This window comes from Falco punctatus, assembly GCF_963210335.1.
Source record: "Falco punctatus genome assembly, chromosome: 12".
Taxonomy (NCBI): domain Eukaryota; kingdom Metazoa; phylum Chordata; class Aves; order Falconiformes; family Falconidae; genus Falco; species Falco punctatus.
Window position 1 is genome coordinate 29,972,000 of NC_137592.1, and position 22,189 is coordinate 29,994,188.

Consider the following 22,189-nt stretch of genomic DNA (forward strand, 5'->3'; position numbering starts at 1 on the left):
TCTTTGTGAATGAAGGTAAAGACTGGGAGAGTGTTTTAAATTTGTAAATTTATTTTCCTGGTTGGTAAAGAGAAGCCTTGAAAGAGACTTGAGAGTGAAGTAGAATAATCAAGCAAGTCATTGATCTAAAGTTAATCTGCTGCAACTGCCTCAGCAAGTGCTAAAAATGGTCTCCTTTCCTCCTTTCCATAACTGAGGAAACGGCTTCTGCCAATATCCCTCCAACACCAGCAGCCCTTGGCGCTTTTGTCAAACACACTATGTGTTTGAACAGATCAAACAAAACTCATTTGTTGTTATTGTTTAAGATTAAGCTGTACTTACAGAATTACTGTGGCATTATTAGGCCAGTTTCCTAGAACACAAATAGAATGAAAAAAACCCCCAAAAATAAAAAGGAGGAAATTCTGTTTGGTTTTTGTTTTAAAACTCGATGCTGAGGTTTGAGTATCTGCTATTCTCAGCAGTGAATTATACAGTATTGTATTTTGCAAAGAAGCACCAAGAAGCTGTCTTAAAAACATTCTAATTGTTACACAAAGGTTCTATGTAGTATATGAAGCATTCAAAATGTTCCCCAAATGCTTGGAAGGTGTGTTTCTGGTGCAGAATAAGAGCAAATCATGCCTTTTAGCTTTGGACTCTGGTATGGTATTTGTACAAACATGGGCAGGTCTGACTATTAAACTGACTGTCTGCTGCTCCATCTGCAAAATGAAGCTACTGAGTGCCTCAAACTAACCAGGGAAGCCAGAAAAGGTATCTCTAGGCAAAATATTTTGGTGCTGACCTGCTGGGATTCTTGCAAGCAGAGTTTTGCTTTTGTGCTTTCATTGATGGAAAGCATTCAAAATAGGTTTTCTACCAAGCTATCAGAAGTCATAATTTTCTTAAATGAAAATTCATCAGTCCTCTAAGTACTCTTGAAAATGCACTATGGCTCGCAACAATTATTTTCATAAGATCTTAGAGCAATTCATGTTGGAAGGGAGCATGGGAGGTCTCTGTTCCAGCCTCCCGCTCAAAGCAGCACCAGCAATGAATTCAGACCAGGTTGCTCAGGGCTTTATCCACTCAGGGTTTGAAAACCTGCACGTCTTCTCTGGGCCCCTGTCCTGCTGCTGTATCATTCTTCCAGGGAGGTATTTTCCCCTCCCCCCTTATGTCCAGCCAGAATTGTGCCAGCTCCAATTTATGCCCATGTCTACTTTTTTCCCACGACACATCTCCACAGCAAGGTCCCCCCACGTCTGTCACTTTTCCCTGGGCACCGAGGGCTGCTGCCAGCCCCCCACAAGCCCTCCCTTCCCTGGGCTGGAGGAGCCCCAGCGTCACAGCCGCTCCTTACAGGGCAAGTGCTCCTTCCCTGAACTGCCTCCAGTTAACTGATGTTCTTGTACTGGGTGTCCCAAACTGGATCCAGAGGTCTAACAGCTGCGAAGTAAAAGGGACTAATCACTTCCCTCAATCTACTGCCTATGATCATCTTGATACAGCCCAGGGTGCTGTTGGCCATCTCTGTGTGCCCAGCCTGCACGGCTGCAGGGGGTTCCTCCTCCCCGGACAAGGAGCTTTGCATTTGTCCCTGTTGGATTTCACAAGGTTCCTGCTGGCCAGTTTCCCTGGCGTGTCCTTGTCCCTCTGGATGGCAGCCCTGCCCTCTGGCATACCAGCTGTACCCCTTCCTTAGTTGTAATCCACATACTTTATTTTCAAACAAAACTGAATTTAAATTGAAAAAAATACCTAAGCACTGGTGGCCTCTACTCATCTTCCATGTAATTCCACTGATTTTACTAAATTTAGCAAGAAGAAAGAAGATTCTTTAGAAATGTTTTACAAGGAATTTTCCTTGTTTAAGGAAATTCACTGGTCTGCAAACCTTTCCTGTCTTTGTTTTCAGCAGTGAGTAAATTTACCCCTCTAGCTCCTTCAGAGCATGGATGCCTGCCAGATCACAACTTTCTTCAGTTAAAAACAGAAAAGCAAATAAATATTCTATTCCTCCCTACATACCACCATTTCAGGATGAAGTTTAGTTCCAAAGAATATTTGTTCTAAAAAAAAAAAAAAGAGCCAAGCCTGGAAAAATCAATACATTGACAGAGAAAACTTTGTTTCTCTGGATCTGCCAGAGGATGCAGGCATTAGGTTGTATCCCACTTGGTTTTAGTTTTTTTTACTAGTTCTGCATTGCCTGGAGTTCAGCCATTGCTAAAGTACTGGTAGAGATAATGCTTAAACCACACAGGGATTTTTTTTTTTTTTCCCCAGTTCTTCAGTAAAGTATATTGCTGATGTTTAGCCAGCACATGGAGTCTTTATATATGTTAGCAGTATCTTTGGCTTTTGACCCCGCAGTAGCTATGGATTGTGCTGAATTTTTGCTTCCACTTCAAGCCAGCCTTGCAGGCAGGTGTTGTAGGTTGTTTTGCTCTTACTGCAAGACTGGAGCATGCTGAAATTGTGGATGCCACAGCATCCTGATGAGCTCCCCAAACGAATGTAATTCACTACCAACCTTAAAATGCTATTCTGCTCTAGAGAATGACTATTCAAAAAAGGTCCTTATTTAATCAATAAAGTAACTCCCCATGTACATTCAGACACATATAAAATTTGTTAGTGACAACATGATGGCTTTTATTGCTTTTTACTTCTATTAGCATTGCAGAACCAATTCAGCTTTGAGCAAGCTGGAATCTCCACCTTCCTGTATTGTATACACCAAAAATAACAGCGGGCACAGCACGGAGGCTCTCAGGCACCTGAGCACTAGCAATAATGGTGCTGTTAACCCAGGTTCTGGTGAGTAATCTACCCTGACCACTGAAAGCACTGGGACTGCGCAGGTTTTACTGACATCATTATTTCAGTTTACAGGGGTTTTGCTACTATCTGCTCTGTACAAGGACAGAAGCAGCCGAGCTTAACTCTGACCCTAGGTTGTGTTTGCAGGTTAGGAAATTATTGCATTTTTCACTGTCCTGCTAAGTTCTGCTGCTGCGTTACTATAAAGTCCTATTATAGTATTTTTACATAGCTGACTTCTGTGCGGTAGATTTATATTGAAAATTGGGCGCTGTCATTCAGTTTGGTTAAGGAAGTGATCATTTGGATACTGACCTCCAACACCTGCAAAACTAGATGGAAGAAGAGAAGAGAGTCTGTGTACCTGCAGCATTCTGATCTGTTTCTGTGGCTGGTAAAGATACAGTTGGAATCTATATTACGGGAAAAGCAGCATTACTTAAAAGAGAGAAGAACTCAATTAAGGAAAAGAAAAAGGAAAAAAAGCCAAACAGGTTATCTTAAAAAGCTCAGATGAAATTCCAAGCAATCTTGCTTATTTCATCCGTATCAATTCTGATTGTCCGGTGTTAAGGTTTCACAAAAATTTTCTTGTACTTAAAAGTAGCAGTTTGGATTTTGATTACAGCACTGTGATGGACCTGTCAATCCTGACAGGTCTGTGATAAATCCTTTTTAGGCTATAATAGAAGTGGCATCATATTGTGCAGTTACTAGATGTGAGATGATACAGACCCCTCCAAGCCAGGGTTCCAGTCTGGATTTTGGTTTTGCACATCTCAAAATTCAGGAGAGTTTGACTGAAGGGATTTGACTTAGTTTCACTTTTAGCGGATGCAGTGTAGAAACCTTCCAGCTCTAGCTGGCCATCATGGAACTGGCAGGTTAGGTGCTGCTGGAGACACGGAGGGCAGTGACCTGAGAAGCAGGACAGACTGCATTTCAGAATAGGAAATGGAGAGGAAGGAGGGAAAGTTCTTGACTGCTCCCACATGCAGCCCAGGATGCAATGGTCAGAAAGCAGAGGAACTACTGGCAGATTAAAACTTAGAGCTGGGAAAGTGAATTTGCAGCTCAGGCAGTCTGTACGAGGAGATAATGGTGTTAATTCCTGGGAGTAGTGAGCTGGGTTCTGATCAGCCTTGTGTAAGCAGGTGTACTCCAGAGATAGCGAGGAGCAGAGAAACAGGTTAATGACTATTTTTAGCAATGCAGTAAGGGCAGACTGGACAAGCTGGCATTATTTCCCTGATAAATCGTAGATTGTAGATGCTCAGGGAGCACAAGCATCTGAGATGGCAACTACTAATTGAAAGCTGCACGAGCTGGACGGAGGCAGGTGTCATCCACAGAAGAAGATACTCAGTTCCTCATTGTGAGAATCGGTCTGCTTCCATACTCTGTCATCCCTTCAGCGTCCAGGTGCTCTGGACCAAGCATTGCCCTTGTGAGAGGTGCCTGGCTGCTAAATGCCTGGCTAGACCTCCCCTCAAAGGCAGTACCGCCTCTGGTCCCAGCTCCCAGAGCCAGGAAGCAGTTCCCTCCCGATGGCATGAGAGATCCTAGGCTTCCCACGTGCGATCAGTGGGCAGGAGCAGGGATATAAAAAAAGAGGGCAGGGAGAGAGCCTGTCCCTAGTACTCCTCTTGAGCAGAGGAGGGGAGGGGAAGAAAAAATGCAAACCTGAAGCAGATACAGTCAGTTCCTGAAGACTGCTGTTAGCAGCCCAGAAGAGTGACTGTAGGACATCCTTGAGCAGGAGGGCATAATGGCTTAGGGATGCCTGAGGTGGAGGCAGATAAGCACTGAGGAGAACCAGGGGGGGAAAGAAAAGATGCTTTTGGTATTAAAATATCTTACTGGGGCCCTTATTATCATCAAGATGTGGGAGAAGTGTCCTAGAGCAAACAGGTTCCTGACGACCAAACTGTATTATTAGAGTTGTCTTGATGACCAAGTGGAAAAGTTAAGTGATCTGGTGGTAAAAAGCCTCTTACCATGCTTGGTTCTTTTGAGTCATCTGGTCACCTCTGTACAATTCAGAAACTTTATACAATTATTCATACCCTCTCTTTGCAAGTTGCAACGCGTCTGTAGGATGGTGGTCTCTTTCTGTATTAACTGCTCCAGTTGTCTTTACGGACTCAAGATACCCCTTGCTGAGCCAGAGTCTCTCCTGAGATAAGGTTATCATGGCAGAAAAGCATGTTCCTGTTTTACTTCTTGCCTGAATTTCTTTTAGTAAATGGGGTGGAAAGAAGGCTGCTTACGTTCACAGAGTACTTACTTTCTTAGGAGTACAGACTTGGGATTCTAAGATCTATGACACATCCTCGGAGTGGGTTGAATCTGGGGTGACTTTTGCCATGTGCAAAGTGGGACAGTTTCAGTTTGTGCCTACAGCCCGCATGGTCATCTCCATGGCAGGTGGATTAAAGGTGGGGGAGATGCTCTCAGACAGCATTGTGGCATGCAACAACTATTTTAAAGCATGAGAATTCTCTACAACAGTTTTGAATAACAAGTTACTACTTCTTCGTGTAATTTTATAGTTTCCCAGAATGTCTCAGGCTGTAGTTCGGGATAATGCATAGTCAGTTCATTAACTAATTGTGGAGGGCTGACTGTGATACTGGCTGCTGTTTATCTCTACTTGTTAAGCCGTATGGAAAGAGCCTTCAAAATACCCCAAATCCTGATACTTTTTGTGATTGCTAATACTGTCATTGACAGAAGGATATTAGGCAGGCCTTGCAGCAAGTTTGTAAAACTGAATGTTTCAAAAGACTTCTCTCAGTTCAAACCCAGCAATTATGAAAAGGCTGAGTGCTCTTGCCTCCCTGGTGGGACGCAAACGTGCCGAGTGTCTCTCTGCAGCTCACTGAATTCAGTGATGGATCAGCTGCTTGCACGGTAAGATGGTTAAAGGTACAGCTAGGACTACAGGTGTGGGCAGCTTGTAAACAGAAAGGCCGATTTTTTTTTTTTTTTTGGCAGAGGAAAGAAAAATGGGTGTTTTTCATTCTGAAACTGCCTGCCGGTATCGAGGAAGGGTATGGATGTAAGAATCAGTGGCATCATTCTGGTGGGGATTCAGTCTGTTGTAATTCCTACAATGTTTGTTGTGCCGTCTCTGACATGCAGCTCCCTTTCTGTCAATAGAAATAAATATCCATCTGAAGTTCGTAGCTAATAGGGAATTTATTTCATTTGAATTTTTTCATGAGTTTACCATAGCTGTGCTCATTCTGGTTTGCTCTTTACTAAATTTTTTAAGAGACCTTGTTGACTCTTCACAAGTTTTTTTCAGACTGGCCAAGCTGAGTGGCTTCTCCAGTTCAAGGTCCGTGTCAGGGGTTTTTCGGAGAGATGCTCTGACAGCTGCATAGCAAAGTCATATCTTGTCAGATGCAGAGGAACTAGAATGACTTCAGTCATTTTCTAATGGCAGATTTTCCATCATTTTGAAAACTAGACTTCCTATGGGAATATTTCAATTTACACAAAATGCTGAGGTCTTTTCAGTCTGGGAGAAAATAAAAATTAAATGCTTTGACCTTACCACAATGAAACATTTAGATCATTTACTTAATTTGGAATTATACTACAGTATACTTTACTGTAAAATTGACATGAAACACTTACATTTTTATTCCTTTACACAAAAGCATTTGCTCCTAAGCTATTTTCCTACATAAGGTTTTATTTCCAGGAAACTTTGGATTTATTCTTGTTCCTTCCAACATGTGGAATGGAAAGAAAGAGAAATCATGGAGTTTCCTGCAAAGCAGAAATTCAGACTGCTGCTCGGATCCAGCACCTATTCAATACCACAGGCATTTGAAAGACCAACTGGTGCATAGCTGGAGTACCACACAAAGCAAACAAACAAAAAAACCCCAAGGGCTGAAATCTGTTGCCAGTAAATATTTGAGTAATTTCAAAGTATTCATCAACTGCGATCTGTCCATGAACAATTTGCAAACAGCCAACGAGTGCCAGATTTCACAAACAAACTGTTCATTGCAAATAGTTTGCCTCTTTGTGACTGAGAGGTATGTTATTAAGAAGCCAACTGTTCTTAAACAAGCTTTTTACCCTCTCCACAGTAAAAGCTATGTGTGAGGAGCAGGACAAAAAAGTTTAACGGAAATGATATTCTGAAAATCTTGCTTAGACATTTCTTCATAAAAATATTTACTCTTTTTTTCTTCAAGGATTCACAAGCCCATTGAGCTTCATTACTTCTGTGTTAGTAGTAGAAAAAAGAAGGCAAAAGGAGAAACTACGCAATTTATCTGAGATCTCATTGCAGATAAGAACTGGAAATGGAACTGGCTCTCTTGAGTTCCAGTTCCCCAAACAGTATCTATGGAATGATAAGTAGGCTTTTATTTATGACGGGTATTAGTGTGGTGCGCATCACAGAAGGTGCTGTATAACTATATATATATATATATAAAAATATCAACTTACCGATTTCTGTAGCAGATTTACAATAGAGGTCTGTATACTCTTCCTTTTCTAGATGCCAAAAATGAGGCATAGGTTTGTTTTACATCATTTGGGGCTGGCAGTGGAAAAGCAGCATAAGGCTAGCAGTGCTGCCTCGGCCTTTTCTGGCCTCCTCTCTCTTCATTTGTCGCCTTACCATCATCTCTAAGTTCACCTTTAGAGCAACTGATGAAAGTACTTTGATTTCAAGATGTGCACACAAATAAAACATTCCACACTTGGTGACTAAAGGTAAAACTTAAAAAAAAGAAGCCCCAGCACTGAAGCCGCTCACTGAAGGCAGCTGGTGATGCTTCCTCCTTGATTATTGCTTAAGGACCGCTATTTGCAAGCACCTTATCCCAGGAGGACTTTCTTGGGGAAAAGCCGTGGGAGGAAGGCTTCTTGAAGAGGTGTCATCTGTCATGACAAGTTGCCTGTCCTGATGAGTCTGGTGCTGAGACCACATTATGATGACTGATGAGGCCATCCAGAGCAGTTAACTCAGCCATTTGTAATCATTTCTCTTACGGGCCTTTCAGTAATCACTTTGGAAAATTCTTTTTGAGCAGCACAGGTTCTGGGGGGAAAAGAAGCAAAGTTGTTTCTCTTTTGTAGAAAAGGATTTAAGTAGACAGAAACTTGAGGAAAACTAAACCCCAAAAAATCAGTATAGAGTATCTTCCTGTTCTCCTAGGTATTCCTTCAAGGCTCCTCTGGTTTTATTTTCCTGTAGATGAAAGCCCCGTCCACACACTGGTGCTGTTCCAGATGCACAGAATTTCACTTTCACAAGAGTGAAGTCATTTGCCGAGTGACTGGGGCTGGATTACCAGAAGTGGGGACCTCTGGGGAGAAGGAAATAGTAAGGATTGTCGTCTTTTCTAAACTTTGCTAACTTTGAGTGACGTAAATTTGAGCAGGTCATTTAATCCCATGGTTTCTTAGTACCCTCGCATATAAGAGGTACATAACTCTACCATATAGCCATCATGTCCAGTTTTCCCCATGTGGTTCATGTCTTCTGCTAGTTGTTTCACAGCTCCTTATGTTTCCATAAAGGCTAGCTTTTGGGACCAGCCCTTCTCGCCCGGTTTGCCGCTTCTGAGGAAGGCTGTGTCGGTACGTGGGCACACATAGCAGAGAGAACAGAGCGCTCCTCTCTTCTGCGATAGGCAGGTGATGGTAACCTGCCTCTTCCTACATGTGTGGGTCTGGCTGAGCCCTACAGCAGCCCTGACGGTGCTGTGCTTGTGGGTAGCTACACAGGTGGTGATAACACACCAGTGTTCTGGCTACTGCCGAGCAGTGCTCCTCAGCATCCAGGCTGTCCCTCCAGCCTCCCCCAGCCACCAGCAGGCTGGGGGTGGGCAAGATCTTGGGAGGGGACATAGCCAGGACAGCTGACCCAGAGTGACCAACTGGATATTCCATACCATATGATGTCTGCTCCGATAGAAAAGCTGAGAGAAAGGAGGAGGAAGGGGAAACATTCATTATTTACGACATCTGTCTTCTGGAGCAACTATTATGTGTACTGAAACTCTGCTTCCTGGGAAGTGGCCAAACATCACCTGCTGATGGGAAGTAGAGAACATCTTTTGTTTTCTTTTGCTTCTATGCACGTGACTTTTGCTATTGCTTCATTAAACCGCTTTTATCTTGACCCACAAGGGTTTTTTCAATCATATTTTCTCCCCTCCATTCTGCTGAGGAGGGGAGTGACAGGGCGGTTTGGTGAGCACCTGGTGTCCAGCCAAGGTCAACCCACCACACTACTCATCTTAGACTGTATGTCATTGATATTTGGACGGTCGTCTTTATACTAGCAGCCAAATAGAAGGCTGAGTAGGACTTCACAGCAGCATGGTTTGTATCAGCAGAGGTAACCTGGGCCATCCTGCCCCACAGAGAAGGCCCTGCCTGGAGCTGAGCACTGTCTTCTGTATCTCATAACTGAGTTGCTCTTGTGCCATCCAGCAGAGGATGGTGGCTGGTGGTATCAGCTGCTTCACAACATCACTCACCTCTCTTATGCGAATGTTGAAGATTAGTTAATATTTAAGATCTTTGGAAAGCAGCTATACAGAGAAAAATTGTGCCACAATGGTAAAAAAAAAACCAAACCACTTTAAAAAATCAGAGTATCTCCAGAGATACTGCTGCTCATTTTTCTTTTGTACCTGAAAGACAGAATGATCAGCAATCTCCCTTTTACAATTTCTACTCACAGTCAACTTGGAGGTGTCTATCTGGGTGAAGACAGCAGTTTCTCATGCCTCGCTCAGGTGCTTCATGGACTTCATTTTGGCAGCACTTGCAGAACTTCCTTGAGAAGTACTTTCACATCTAAATACACCCCGGTTGTAGTCGGAGATGCTGTCCTTTACCTTAAGCAAAATTAAATGTTGCAGTGAAAATAGACAATCTAAGCGCATTGGCATCTTTCCCAGTAAAGGGAATATGAAGTAGTTTTTATTGTTACTGCCAAGACAGCTGTGTTTTAGATTGAAATAGTCATCGAACCCTTTTGCTATTTCTAGAAATAATGCAGCTTGCCTACCAATAACAAATGTCTAGTATTTTCTCTGGTACCAAAACACCCTGCACATTTGTTGCTATTCTGCAGCACTATATCTTAACAGAAGTGCCTAATGCAGCAAATAAATGGTTTTAACCATACAAATGGCAGGAAATTTATAACTGTCACTGCTTCACAGTTTGTGTCTGTTGTACATATGTAGGGCTTCATATAATTCCTTGGAGTGTTCACTTTATGTTTTGATATGACAGGCATATTTTAAAAGTTTCTTTTTCTAAAATACCATTTTTGGATTGCAAGGTTTCAGAATTATTCCACGTATTAAAGCTGGACAAAGCCTCTGGAGCTGCAGTGACCTTTCTAAAGGTGTTGCTTCTGTCTACGTGGTACAGTCAAGGCACAGTTTCTATAGGAGACATCACTTCAGGATTTCTCTGTCTTTTGTGTGGGAAATCGCCAGTTTTTACCTGAAGTTCCTGTATTTTATTTTCTTTGTTTGTGATCTATTGTAATTGTGAAGGGGTGGGGACATTTGATTTAAAAAAAAATCCCTGGATTTGTATTTCTATATGTGGGACCATTATTAAGCCTTCTGCAAACACTCTCTTTCACATGCGCGTGTGCAATAAACATAGAATTTCCCTCCTTTCACAGAAGCAATAATGGTAATAATGATAGTAATGAGGAAAAACAAGGCTGACTTATGCCACTGCTGTTCTTTCTTCCAAATAACTAGTATTTAGTGACCAACATTTGCAGCTGGCACTGTTGAACGGTTCCAGGCAGCGAAACAAGACTTACGCTTATGCCTGAGGTGGGTTTATGCCAGGTGGTGGATGAGTGACTGTTCTGGATGTTACCCCATGCTCTTTGAGGAAGAAGGATTGTGCACGTGTCCAAAAAACTCTTTTCACGAAGAAAGGGGCATATGTAGTAGTATGGGATATGGGGAATGTGGGTTCCTGGGGAAAGATGGATAAATCAGCTGGAGTTAAGTAAAGACACTTCCCAAATTAACTTGGTCTAAACTGGGACCTTTGAATTGTCTCTTGTGTCTGTGTTGGGAACCATAGGAAAAAAGTTTGTCCTTCCTTCTGAGATGCAGTAAGTGTGTGGGAATGAACTTTGTTTCCTCTCCATCCCCCATCCAAGCTCAATGCTGCAGTGCGGTGGAAGAGGTGGGTTTAAATGGTGAGGTCCTGTGTGACTGTAGTTGGATTTGGGATTGAAGGAGGGCATTTAGTGGCTATATATGGAAGCAAAAAACGTTCCCTAAACTTTGTTACAAATGTCTCTAGAGTTAGAGGTACTGACCTGACATGAAAGCGTGGGAAGGTGGAGTTACCACCATTTTCATCCTGATCAAAGAAGTCTTTACAAGGTGATGCAGGCTGCCAGCTCTGAGGGTGAAAAGCCTCGTGCAGACCACAAAAAATTTGGTGCAGATCTGCACCAAAACCTTCAAATACTAATTCCCCCAGAATTTAAATATTCAAGAAATTTTTAAATGGGTCCATTGACAATTAAGAAACATAGAGGCAAAAATAAGTGAGCATCAGATCGCCACGCCTTGAAAATAAGAGAGACAGATCAAAAGGTAGCCGTTGAGAAAAATATGAGCTTGTATTAAAATTTGTAGGGACTGCGGGCCACTGAGTATCTAAAATCTGTAGCTGTGTTAGTGATAACTGCTTAGTGGTGTAAGTTTGTGCATGTGTTCCAGGTTAGTACGCAGTCAGTGTAGTACAATGTAGTAGATGGTTTTAAGTGTATAAAGAGCAGGAGGTTGTTTCTAGGTTTGCTTCTTTCTTTTTCCTTAATCTCACTACCTAGAATGATTAGGAAGTGTGCAAATCTGTATGTGCAGCTGGATGTATGTTTTAAATATGGAAGCAGCTATGCAGAAATCCAAGGTAAAGGCACTAAATGGTTTGAAGTCAGTATGTGTAATGAATTATTAAAATGCTGTCAAAACAAATTTTTTTCTTTTTTTTTTTTCCTTGAGCCTGGCCACTATGCTTCTAGAGGTTATGTTAACTGGGTACAGACTAAGGGAAAGTTCCATACAGAGGACTGATCTGGGATGTGCAAGTATATGGACGCTGAGAACGTGTGGGATCAGGACCCCAGCTGTGACCGATGAGAATCATACTGATATAGCATATATACCGGTATAGGAATCATACTGGTAAGCAACTGCTCTGAAGTCCTTCAGATGAGGAATGCTGTAACGGAGAGTCCTTCTAGGCGCTGGCCCAGCAGGCACTGGAAGGGCTTCCAACAACTGCACATGGAGGAACTTTCTAATGTTGACACACGTGTCCTCTCAGTGGGTATGCTGGAGGTTTTTCTAAACTACAGTAGACAAATACCTCAGACAACCTCTCCAGAGTGGAAGGGCTCGCTTTATTTTTACACATAGAGAAAAAATTCAGAACATCTGCAACCAGAAGTACTTTAGTGAGCCTTAGTAGGAAGGTTACCAATTCCACAGGCTTTTATCTTGCGTTTTCCTGCTGTCTGGAGGTCTGTCCGTGCTGCAGGGAGCAGCTGGACATAATGGCTTGTGCTTTTCACTGCGTAGCTGGTTGGTAATTCAGATCCATTGGTTATCAGTTCAAACGCGAGGACGTGTATTGCCCTGTGTTGAACAGAGCAGCGCCACAGTCACCCCCCAACACTCCTTTTCTGGTTGTGATCCTAAAATATCTAAAAGCTGATACAATGCGCAAGCATCCAAAATTCAAAAGGTACATTTATACACGGAACTTTGCTGCCAAAGGGCTTTTCGCCTTTGTTTAGCAGAGCTGCAGGCTAGACAAGCAGGAGAAGCACATCCCTTGGCGTGGTCCTGCCAGCGGCCTCAGCTTTTGAGGGACAAACCAGAACTGAGAGCAGTTCAATTACTAACACTCAGTCCTTTGTTTTCTCTGTGTTGCCCGCAGAGATGCTTAATTGTGCTGTAGAAGATTATTACAGCAAAGATCAGATCACTGTTGGATTTTTTTAAAGGTTTCTTGTTCGCACACAGATGAATAACAACTTTAAGCCATTCCTAGTCTGGTCTCTAATTGAGACCCTGAGCTCTTTATCAGTGATTCATTGCCGTTTTCTGGTGTCTTACTGGGCAGGCCTTCAGCAGCTGCAGAGCAGCTGAGGTGCAGCAGAATGCTCTAGATGGCAGTATATTTTTAAACTATGGTAGTTGAACTGGGTAGAATATAAGCTTGGTCATTTTTATTTATTTATTTTTAAATACTCTTTGGATGCCACTTGCTTTCAAAGTAGAAATTATAGATTTCTTGTATTTTACAATAGATATGCAAATGCTAAGAATTCACAGAAAGCAGCAAAGAAAACAAAATTGTTTTCCCCTGCGTTTTAACAGGAAAATGTAGGAGTTTAAATTCTGCCCCCTCCTCCCCCCCCCCCCCCCCCCCCCCCCCCCCAGTAATGAGGTACAACACACCAGTACTTGGTTAGTATTTTGCTGTTGTAATGCCTTGGTGGAATTGTGATTTGGGTGTTTCATGTTCCTCTTCCAAAGCCAAGGTCTGCTGAACAGACCGCATCTCCTAAGACTTAGCACTGACTCTCCTTGCATCAGTAAACGTCCACAGAGCGTGGTAGGTAGGGACTGCCCAGCTGGTAAAGAATGGAGCTGGAACTACCTATCTGCTGAGGAATAGTCAGGTTTGAGGTATTTGGGTTTTTTTCAATCAAAAGTTAAAATTCTCTGTGAAAAGGAGATGGAGAAAAAATACATTGCTAACAGAAAGGGGTTAAAAGAAAATTTTAAATAAGCCTTACAAAGACAAAACCAACCAAACAAAAGTAGTCAGGGCCAGAAGGATAACACAGTTGTTGAGATAAATACAGTTTTATCAGTGACACATGCTTCATGTACAAGAACTATATGCTATTCCCAAATTTACTCATCAAGTATCTGCCAGTCAGCGTTTTTGATCGCTTCTATGCCTCGTGCACCACATCCAACTGAATCCACTATCCACAGGTCTGCTACAGCCCACTAAATGCAAATTTCTTCTCTGCAGCAATCCGGCACGGGTTCGGTGACACACACATACTATCGTTTATTTACACTCATCAGGCTTTCAGTATGACATAAAATCATTGTAACATAATGCATTATTAAATATATTTTCCAACTGAAAAAGATAAACTTGACAGACTGTCAGCGAACATTTTCATACTTTAGAAAAGGGTTGTAAAAAGAAACCTGGGAGTACATCCACCCATTAATGTAACTAAAGCTTACCAACTATTGAGAGCAAGAAACTGTGGAATGAGCTTGCCCTTTGCCTCATTCTCTGTCTTGACTACAAACAGAATTTGAATTTTGCTTCTGAATCTCATTTAGACAGTTATTTGTATGAGCATAGTTGAGTCTCTGGATTATTCACCAAGCGTTTACTTGGGCTGTTTGTTGGTTCTGGTGCTGCTCGGTCACCTCAATATAATGTGGTTTTTGCGCTTTCATGGACGACTGGGTATGTTTGTAAGTGGGAAGAGGAGAAAAATGAAAATTTCTAAGAGGCTGTATGAGTACTGATCGTGAGGATCAGCTGTGAATTTGAGAGCTTACAGGGAATCCTCAGAGGATCTTTTCCCCCTGATTGCATCCCCTTACCCCCTAAAACTGAAACCAAGAACTTTAGTGGAGCCAGAAGCTCAGGAATCCTTTATCAAAAACCTCTGGGGTGTACACTCTCAGCTAGACTGAGGTAAGCCCAGACATCTCGCTGATCATAGCCAGCGAGGGCTTCAGAAAAGCCAGGGTCCTGAGAGCGCTTCTGCAGGATGGAGAAGGGTTCAGGGCCTCGCGGTGCTGGATCTGCCCTTCCCAGGAGGTCCTGGGCCTGCCTCTGGATCTTAGGAGATGTCTGCAGAGTTTTCCATACCTAGGGCAGTCAGCTGCCTGTAAAGGTTTTTTTGTTTGTTGAAATGAAATGGAGTCGCCTTGGTCCCAAGTAATTTGGCTTGGTGTTTTTTGTTTTTTGTTTTTTTTTTAATAATAGGGGAGAAAATAACTTCTGTAATATTCTTTCTGTGGAAAATTGGTACCTTTTACTTAGAATTGGAATAACCTTTTCTGAAATGTCAGGCTTTCCCAGAGACTGGAAAAATCCACATCTTAATGGAGGCTGTTTCTAAACATATCATTGTAATATTTGCTAACAACTATTCTGTTGGTTGCTGTTATCAATCAGAACCACAAATACTACTAATGTTAATTTCTGATTTCCATGCAAACATGAATGATTTTGAGATGTGGATCCCAGTTACTAATTTACACATCTGTTGCAACTCTGAAATCTAGAGGACAGGTATATGCAGGTTTGTCACCTCACATTTACCACTGAGAAACTGGCAGTAATACAGCTGAGCAAAGGGAGAAAGCTTATCCTCTGAGTAATGAAGCAATATCCAAAGGTAGTAATAAGCAGTATTTGGTTACATGTAGGTGCAGGTTTTGGTTTAAAAAGGCATGGGTGTTTTCATAAAAGTTCAATTACATTTCTGCACTGCACGGAACTTTAGAAAAGTACATATGTTAATTGCTGGGGATATACTTGCTTTTTCTAGAAAGGGCAAAAAAGGGAGGAAATCCTGTTTGTTTAAAAATGACCCAAATAGAAAGCTTTTCCTGTTTTCCATTTTTATGTGAACATGCCAGGTTATTCTATTAAAGAGATATTTTTCATTAAAATGATACGTAAATATTTTATTTAATGAATTTGTGGCCTTGAGGCTTGACTTCAGTACACGAGCCATTTTCTATGTTTTTACCAAAACTTGGTGAGCTGAACGAATTTCACATCCCCTAAGGAGATTCCTTTGCGCAAGTTTAAAAACAGAAATGTCAAATGTTCTCTTCAGGTGCATGTTTCTTGCTGTGATGGAGTACTTGGGTCAGGATTTGGCCCTGGATATTCCTTTAGGCAGAAATATCAAAGAAACATCTGTTGTACCTTGCCATACTTTTGGCTACTAAAAATGGAGCTGTCAGCTTCCAGTGGCTAATCCATTAATTTTTTTTAAAGGTTAGGGTTACTGTTGACAAGTGACAGAGCACCCTGGTACAAACAACCAGAATGGGAGGATAGCATATTTAAAAAGAAGGAGGCAAAATTTTCTTAGTGCTATTTGGCTTCAATATGAATAGTTTTGGAGAGGGGGAAAAGCCTTTGTTTTGTAAAAAGGCTGCAGCGTGATCTATGTTTGCATTGCCCTTGCTGCACAAGATGCGTTTGTTTAGCTGATAGTCTACTGTTATTGCCTTTCTGGACGTAAAATGCCCTGGAGGCGGGAGAGGAAAGGTCTCTCCTTTTCTTAACCTATAGCTCACTTCGAAATCAAATCATTCCTCACCGTGAAGAGTAGCCTCTTGGCTATACAAAAACGTTTTACCTAGCGTCTTCCTCAGGAGATAACTTAATTGGGAAAGATTCATAACTTCTGATACAATCTTCTTGTCTTCAAGTTCAGACCAATAGCCCAAGCGGATCATTTGAGATGAAGTTCCGAAATTAATCCTAAAGGATATGAGAAAAAGGAGTTCTCAGGTTAAAATGGACTGAACTGAATACATTGCAATCCTTAAAAATAGAGAAAAACTTCCAATTTTTCATGTTATCTCTTATGTGCCTTTTGCTGCTAATAGAGGGGAGGTTCAGGTGCCTGGACTGCCCTGTCTTCTCTGCCCAGATGTTCAACTTTATTTTTTATCATGATTCACTGCATATCTTGGTGACAGAGCGAACATTTCCACTTAGCTGAGGCTGAAGGTAGGCATGATTTCTGAAGAACACAACGTGCAGAGGCATTTTTCTGAATGTGAGGCGTGCCAGGGAATTTGGGGTACTGCAGCTGATCGTTGTTTCACTGGCTCCCAGGTGAGGCTGGCCAGGGTAGCAGCAGTGATTTAATTTTGAGTTCTGTGGCTGCAGTGTTAGGGAGGGAAATGCACCTCAGTGACTTTCAGATTATTTTGCCATGGGAACAGAGATGGGGAGCAGTTCAGTTTTTCAGGTTGGTGTGAAATTTTCACAGGATTGCAAACCCACAGCTTGGCTCTCTATCAGTAGTAAATGTACAACGTCTGCATTCATTTGGGTCCATTAGGGGTAAAGAGGCCCCAGAGTCCTTGTCTGTGGGAGACCTGTGATCAGGACATTAAATCATTACCCATTTTGGAGAATCCCTGGGTACAGGTGTTGTATAACATGGACATCCATACTGGGCAGGCATCTCACATGTGGCAAAACATACATTGCTTTTAACACTAGCTTATTTCAGGAGCTCATTTTTTTATCAATATGCTGCTTCTTTTTATTATTTTATGTTAGCATGAAAGTGAAGCACATTTGTAGTAAAAAAAATCTTCTTTTAGCAACTATTATAACTACTGTAATGAAACCTGACGTTACTTGCCACAACCAGCTGTCCCAGGGGCTACTGAATGACATGTCATCTATGTCTTGATGTTAGGAAGGAAAAGCCAATATAAAGATTATTCCGTAGTTACCTATCACTTCATCGTTCACAGCTGAAGGCAGGACACTAGGTGTGATACCTACCCTCATAAATCACTGGCCTGATCTTCTGTGTTGCTGTGTTCCAGGCAACAATAGGGGATATTTAGTTATTGTACCGTAACTTAGCATAGAGACCAGGTTTACTTGAGCCATTTAGGCACCTTAAGTTTTTTCCACTCAAGAATTGCTTAAAATACTGCCTGAAGCCCATTATTGTCTTGAAGATTATTGCTCTAAGCAATGAGCAAGAGTTACAGCTCTTACATAAGAATGGTCATTTTTCCCTTGGTTTTGCTAGCATTACTCAGTTACAGGAGTGTGCTAAAAATGAGCTTGCACTGAGAATGAGATGGGGCACAACTAACACTTGGTATTTGAGCTTCTGACAAGTCCACCTGAAATTTCCAAGTTTTTCTTCAGTGGAAGTGGGAAGCAGAGCTTTAACAGAATCAAAGCAGTGTTTTCCCCAAGGCTTCAGCCATTTATCTTGTTTACTATTAGCCCCTTAAATGTATCTTTTATTATCTGTCACTATTTATCCATTCAATAGGACAGTTCTTCAGCACTCTGAATTAATTACTACCCTAAGTTAGTTAATGCCTATTGTTACAGAAAGTTTTACCAAACTTTTTATTGAGGTAGTACCAAATTGTTTTGCTGTTTTTACAGGAAAGCTTAGCATTGCATCTAAACTAGAAGGATTCAAGCAAGCAACTGCAGTATTTCTTACTTGAAAAAAAATTACTGAATAGATCAAAAATGTACTTTTTATATTCCTTCTGAAAAACAAATTCTTTATGGCTTCTGTGAAAAATCAGAACATATCAGCGATTCAGAGGTTTATTTTGTTCCATCAAACAAACCTCCCAAATGCAAGTTTTGCCTGTCTGTATTTCTCCAAAGTTAAATCCTACCTTTCCCCTGAGGACCTCAAAAAATGAGATGAGAATACTCAAGATCCTGTTGTCTTGAGAAAATCCAACTTAAACGTTCACAGGGAAAATCTGTGCTTTCTGAGCTTATAGAATTCTGCTTTGCTCATTGACCTTGTGTGCTATTTCACATACCGTTTCTCTTTGCACCTCTAATATCATCATGGTCTTGCAGAGTCAGTGCAGGTTTGTACAGCTTCTTGCCTATTCTGGGTCACTGTCGTATTCTAATTCCCCAAAGCATCTTTGAGATGGATTGGGCTGTTGAACAGAAGCTGAGTACATTTGCTTGTCATGCGTACAGGATCTCCTCATGCTAACAAAATTTTAAAAACCTTAAAGAACAACAAATTGAGGGACTGAAAGGTGAAAAAGAACTTGGAATCAGTGTGGGATTAAACTTGACAGTTCTTCTAGGTGATAGTAATTTTGTGATGTAAAGCAATTAATCTCCTGTCTCTCTGTGAGTGCACATATCAGGAAGGAAGAACTGACCAAGAAGTAGTTGAATATAAAGGCTTATTGCGTGCGTCTATAAAGCTGTTTAAGATCTTTGCATTTGATGTGTACCATGCAAACAGCTGTGTCATACATAATGTTTGGTTTGTTTTTTTTTTTTTAAATGAAAGGTCTGAGCAGTTTGGATCTCCCAGCAAACAGCCCTCCTCTTCCTCCTGGTTACTCTGCTTGGAACTTGACTTGGGTCATGAGAGATACATCCCCTTTCTACTCCCATAGAGGACGACACAGTAAGTAGCATTTATATGTTATCCGAAAGAGGCTGTAACTAATTGCCCAAGGATATTGGTACAATACTAGAGTGAAACAACACAAGTCAAATGATTCTTGATAGAATAGGGCACTAATAAGCCTTAATGCCCCTTACCAGCCACCACACGGGCCTTTCCCTGCCCTGCCCGTGGGCCCAGGAGTCCCATTTCAGCCCAGCCCAGTCCGATGTGGCCTTGGCCGTGCCATCTCTACAGAGGTACCTGATGGCCTGGGCTGCCGCAGCCTGCCCTGTTCCCCCAAAAGCAAGGGGCTGTAGATTCTATTGCTAGACTGTGATATTTGAGTGGTATGTTGGAATCCAGCAATATTATAAAGAGATGAGCTGTGTACCAAACTTATTTTTTCCTGCCATCTCCTTTTGTAACTCATCCCTTCCAAAATCTGGGAATGTGTTTTCATCTGTTCTCTGGTATGACCTACTTACTGACTATCCATAGCCATTCCACTGTGAAATACAATGGTTGTGGTTAGGACTGGACTGCATAAGGCTGTATCTAACATGCAATCCAGAAAGTGACTGAAGTAGAATATATTTACTATATATCTACTACCACTCTCTATGAGGGGAGATAAGGTGCTGAGAGGCTAATAAGATTTACTCACCCCAAGCCTGTAATTATCTGCTTGAGGGAAAAGTTTGACCTACCTATATGAAGGAGTCCCATATTTCTTCAAATTTATGTTGCAGCCTTTTATGTGTGCAATATATATTCTTTCCACTGGCATACAATATCTGCTCCTAGCTGTTGTATCTGCTTGAATGATGAGGACACACCAATTTCCTTTTGGAAGGGACAGTAGTACAATCTTTTTCCCCTCACTTGGTTTTCTCAGAAGTTGCAAGAATGGTTTTTAATTTATCCTTTATTACTTCTTCCTAAACTCTTTCAGTTTCTCAGTAATACTATTCTAAGGGAAGGCTTTGTTCTTAAAACCTAAAAGCATTCATTCCATCTGACAACATCACATGGAGATAAATGTAACTGCATCTAAGCAGAAATGATTTATTATGATTTTAGCTGGTTGCACAAGACCAAGTTCTACCATATTCCAACCATCTGTTTTGCAAGGAAAGGCAGGAATTTCATGAGGTGTTACACAAAATACAATCTTCACTCAGGGCAAGTCTGAACTGCTTTCTCCCTCAGTAGGTGTAATTCAGGACAAATACCTTGAAACTACTGGAGAATTTTGAAGAGGGGCAGGATTAATTTTTCTAGCTTTACACTTCAACATTTCTAAAAGTTGTCAGAACCTCCTTTAAATTAAAGGGGAAGCAGTAGCCCTCAAAGTTAGGCATTTCAGACTGGAACACCCCATAGCATCACTATGCTGACCACTTCAGGGGGGGGACTAGTGTGGGTACATGGAGTAGAGCATGTAAGCACAGTCCAAGCCTAAGAGGGCAATTCTTAACTCTCTATTCCTCTGCAAACCTGCTGCTTATATCCATCTGAATGTTCATTAGTAAACTTCCCAGGGATCTAGATTTCTGTCCAGAACTGCTGTGAGCATGACAGGAATGGACAGTGCCTTTCAGCAGCTGATTATTGGCTCTGGGTCTAAGGAGCTCCTTGAAGGTCACACAGGGACTCGGCAGAGCGAGGCAGAAGATAAAGCTAGACTGCCCAAGCTCTAGGCAAGTAACCTTGTCCCAGGACACACCCCTGCCTTCTGATTAAGTGGTTAATCCAAAATCACACAACAAATCATTAGCAGAAATAAAACCCAGCAGTCCTTTACTACTAGAGTGTTTTCCTCTTCTGTCAGAAGCTTTCCTTGCTGCTCCCAGTGTGACTGTGATTACAGTGTGCTCAATAAAACTTCTGTCAAAACTTTGTTTGCCTAATCATCTGATGGGACCTGTCTAATATAACTGGCTGACATTGCTAGAGTGGGGCAATATTAGTTGTCTTAATTACTTTTCCCACTGTTCTGCTATTGGAAAAATCTCTTTGATTGAAAGGCTGAGTAAATTGACGTGTAGGGTCCCTCTCCCTCTGCCCAACAAAGTTCTCTGCTCCTTCTCTCAGAATTAAACATTCTGACAGACTGCATCTAGTAGTTCTGGCAGGAACCGTGCTTGATGATATCTTTGAAAGTATATGCAGCAATCCTTAAAGGGAATCATTGGCACAACAGGATACTTTAGTGTGATGCATTCACAAGACTTTTTTTTTTTTTCTATTTTGTCTAGATGTTTCTAGATTTGTCTCTATCCAAGCACTGATTAATTATCTACCATCTCAGAGATGCAAAATCCACCTGCCTTTCAGAAAACAAAGACTTAAGACAAACTACATGAAGTCAAAATTATCTGGGAATTCAGCCTGCAGGGAAGGAGTCTTTACATCTCCATATTTTTGTGTTGTCTTTTGTTCTCTTTGAGGTACACTCAGACTATTTCCTGTGGCTAGAACAAACTTCTAATGCATTCTGCATATGTGAACTTACGGTAGCATATTAATCTCCCGTTTGCGGCACTGATGGAACTCTGTCCTGAGGCTTACATGATTAACTGCACCCAGCCACATATTTCATTTCTTGTCCTGGTTGGTTGAATATTAATTTTCCTTTCTGTATAGATAGGTATTGTATAAGGAATCAGTTGTCCACTGCATAAAATCCATTAAGCTTCTGTAACAGGGGTTCCAGATGATGGGTGCCCCTTAAGGCCTGGAAGCCTTCGTGCAGTTAATACACCCGTCTCTGCTCCACCCTTCACATCCCCCCGGCCAGCCAACGGCACTGGACCTGGAGCGTGATCCTGGCAGGGTACAGTGGCAACTGTGGAAAGTGCTACTGATTGGAAAAAAAAATAAAATGCACTTCAGCCCATCTAAATTCTCTTCTGAAAGAAAAACGTTTCATGAAAGTAACAAGCATAAGTGTTGCCGTGTTGGACTGTTTGGGAAACAGCAGATGGGTTTGGCTTTTTAACTATTCTTATGCCGCCGTGCTGATTGTGCATCTCTTTGCCAGATCCCCCAGTAGCAGCTGAACTGCTTGGCTGTTCTGAACCAGCTTTGTGCAAAATACAGAAGTACCTCTTTCAGGCT

At 41.8% G+C, this 22,189-nt stretch overlaps 1 protein-coding gene across 1 annotated transcript in view; it reads left to right on the top strand.

Annotated features, from left to right (window-relative positions):
- The window catches only part of ALK (ALK receptor tyrosine kinase), a 357,284-nt gene that overhangs the window by 101,912 nt on the left and 233,183 nt on the right, over window positions 1-22,189 (top strand). Inside the window, exon 5 of the mRNA XM_080408812.1 lies at window positions 18,968-19,087. Coding sequence (XP_080264938.1) covers window positions 18,968-19,087 — 120 coding nt within the window. The remainder of the gene's footprint in view (window positions 1-18,967; window positions 19,088-22,189) is intronic.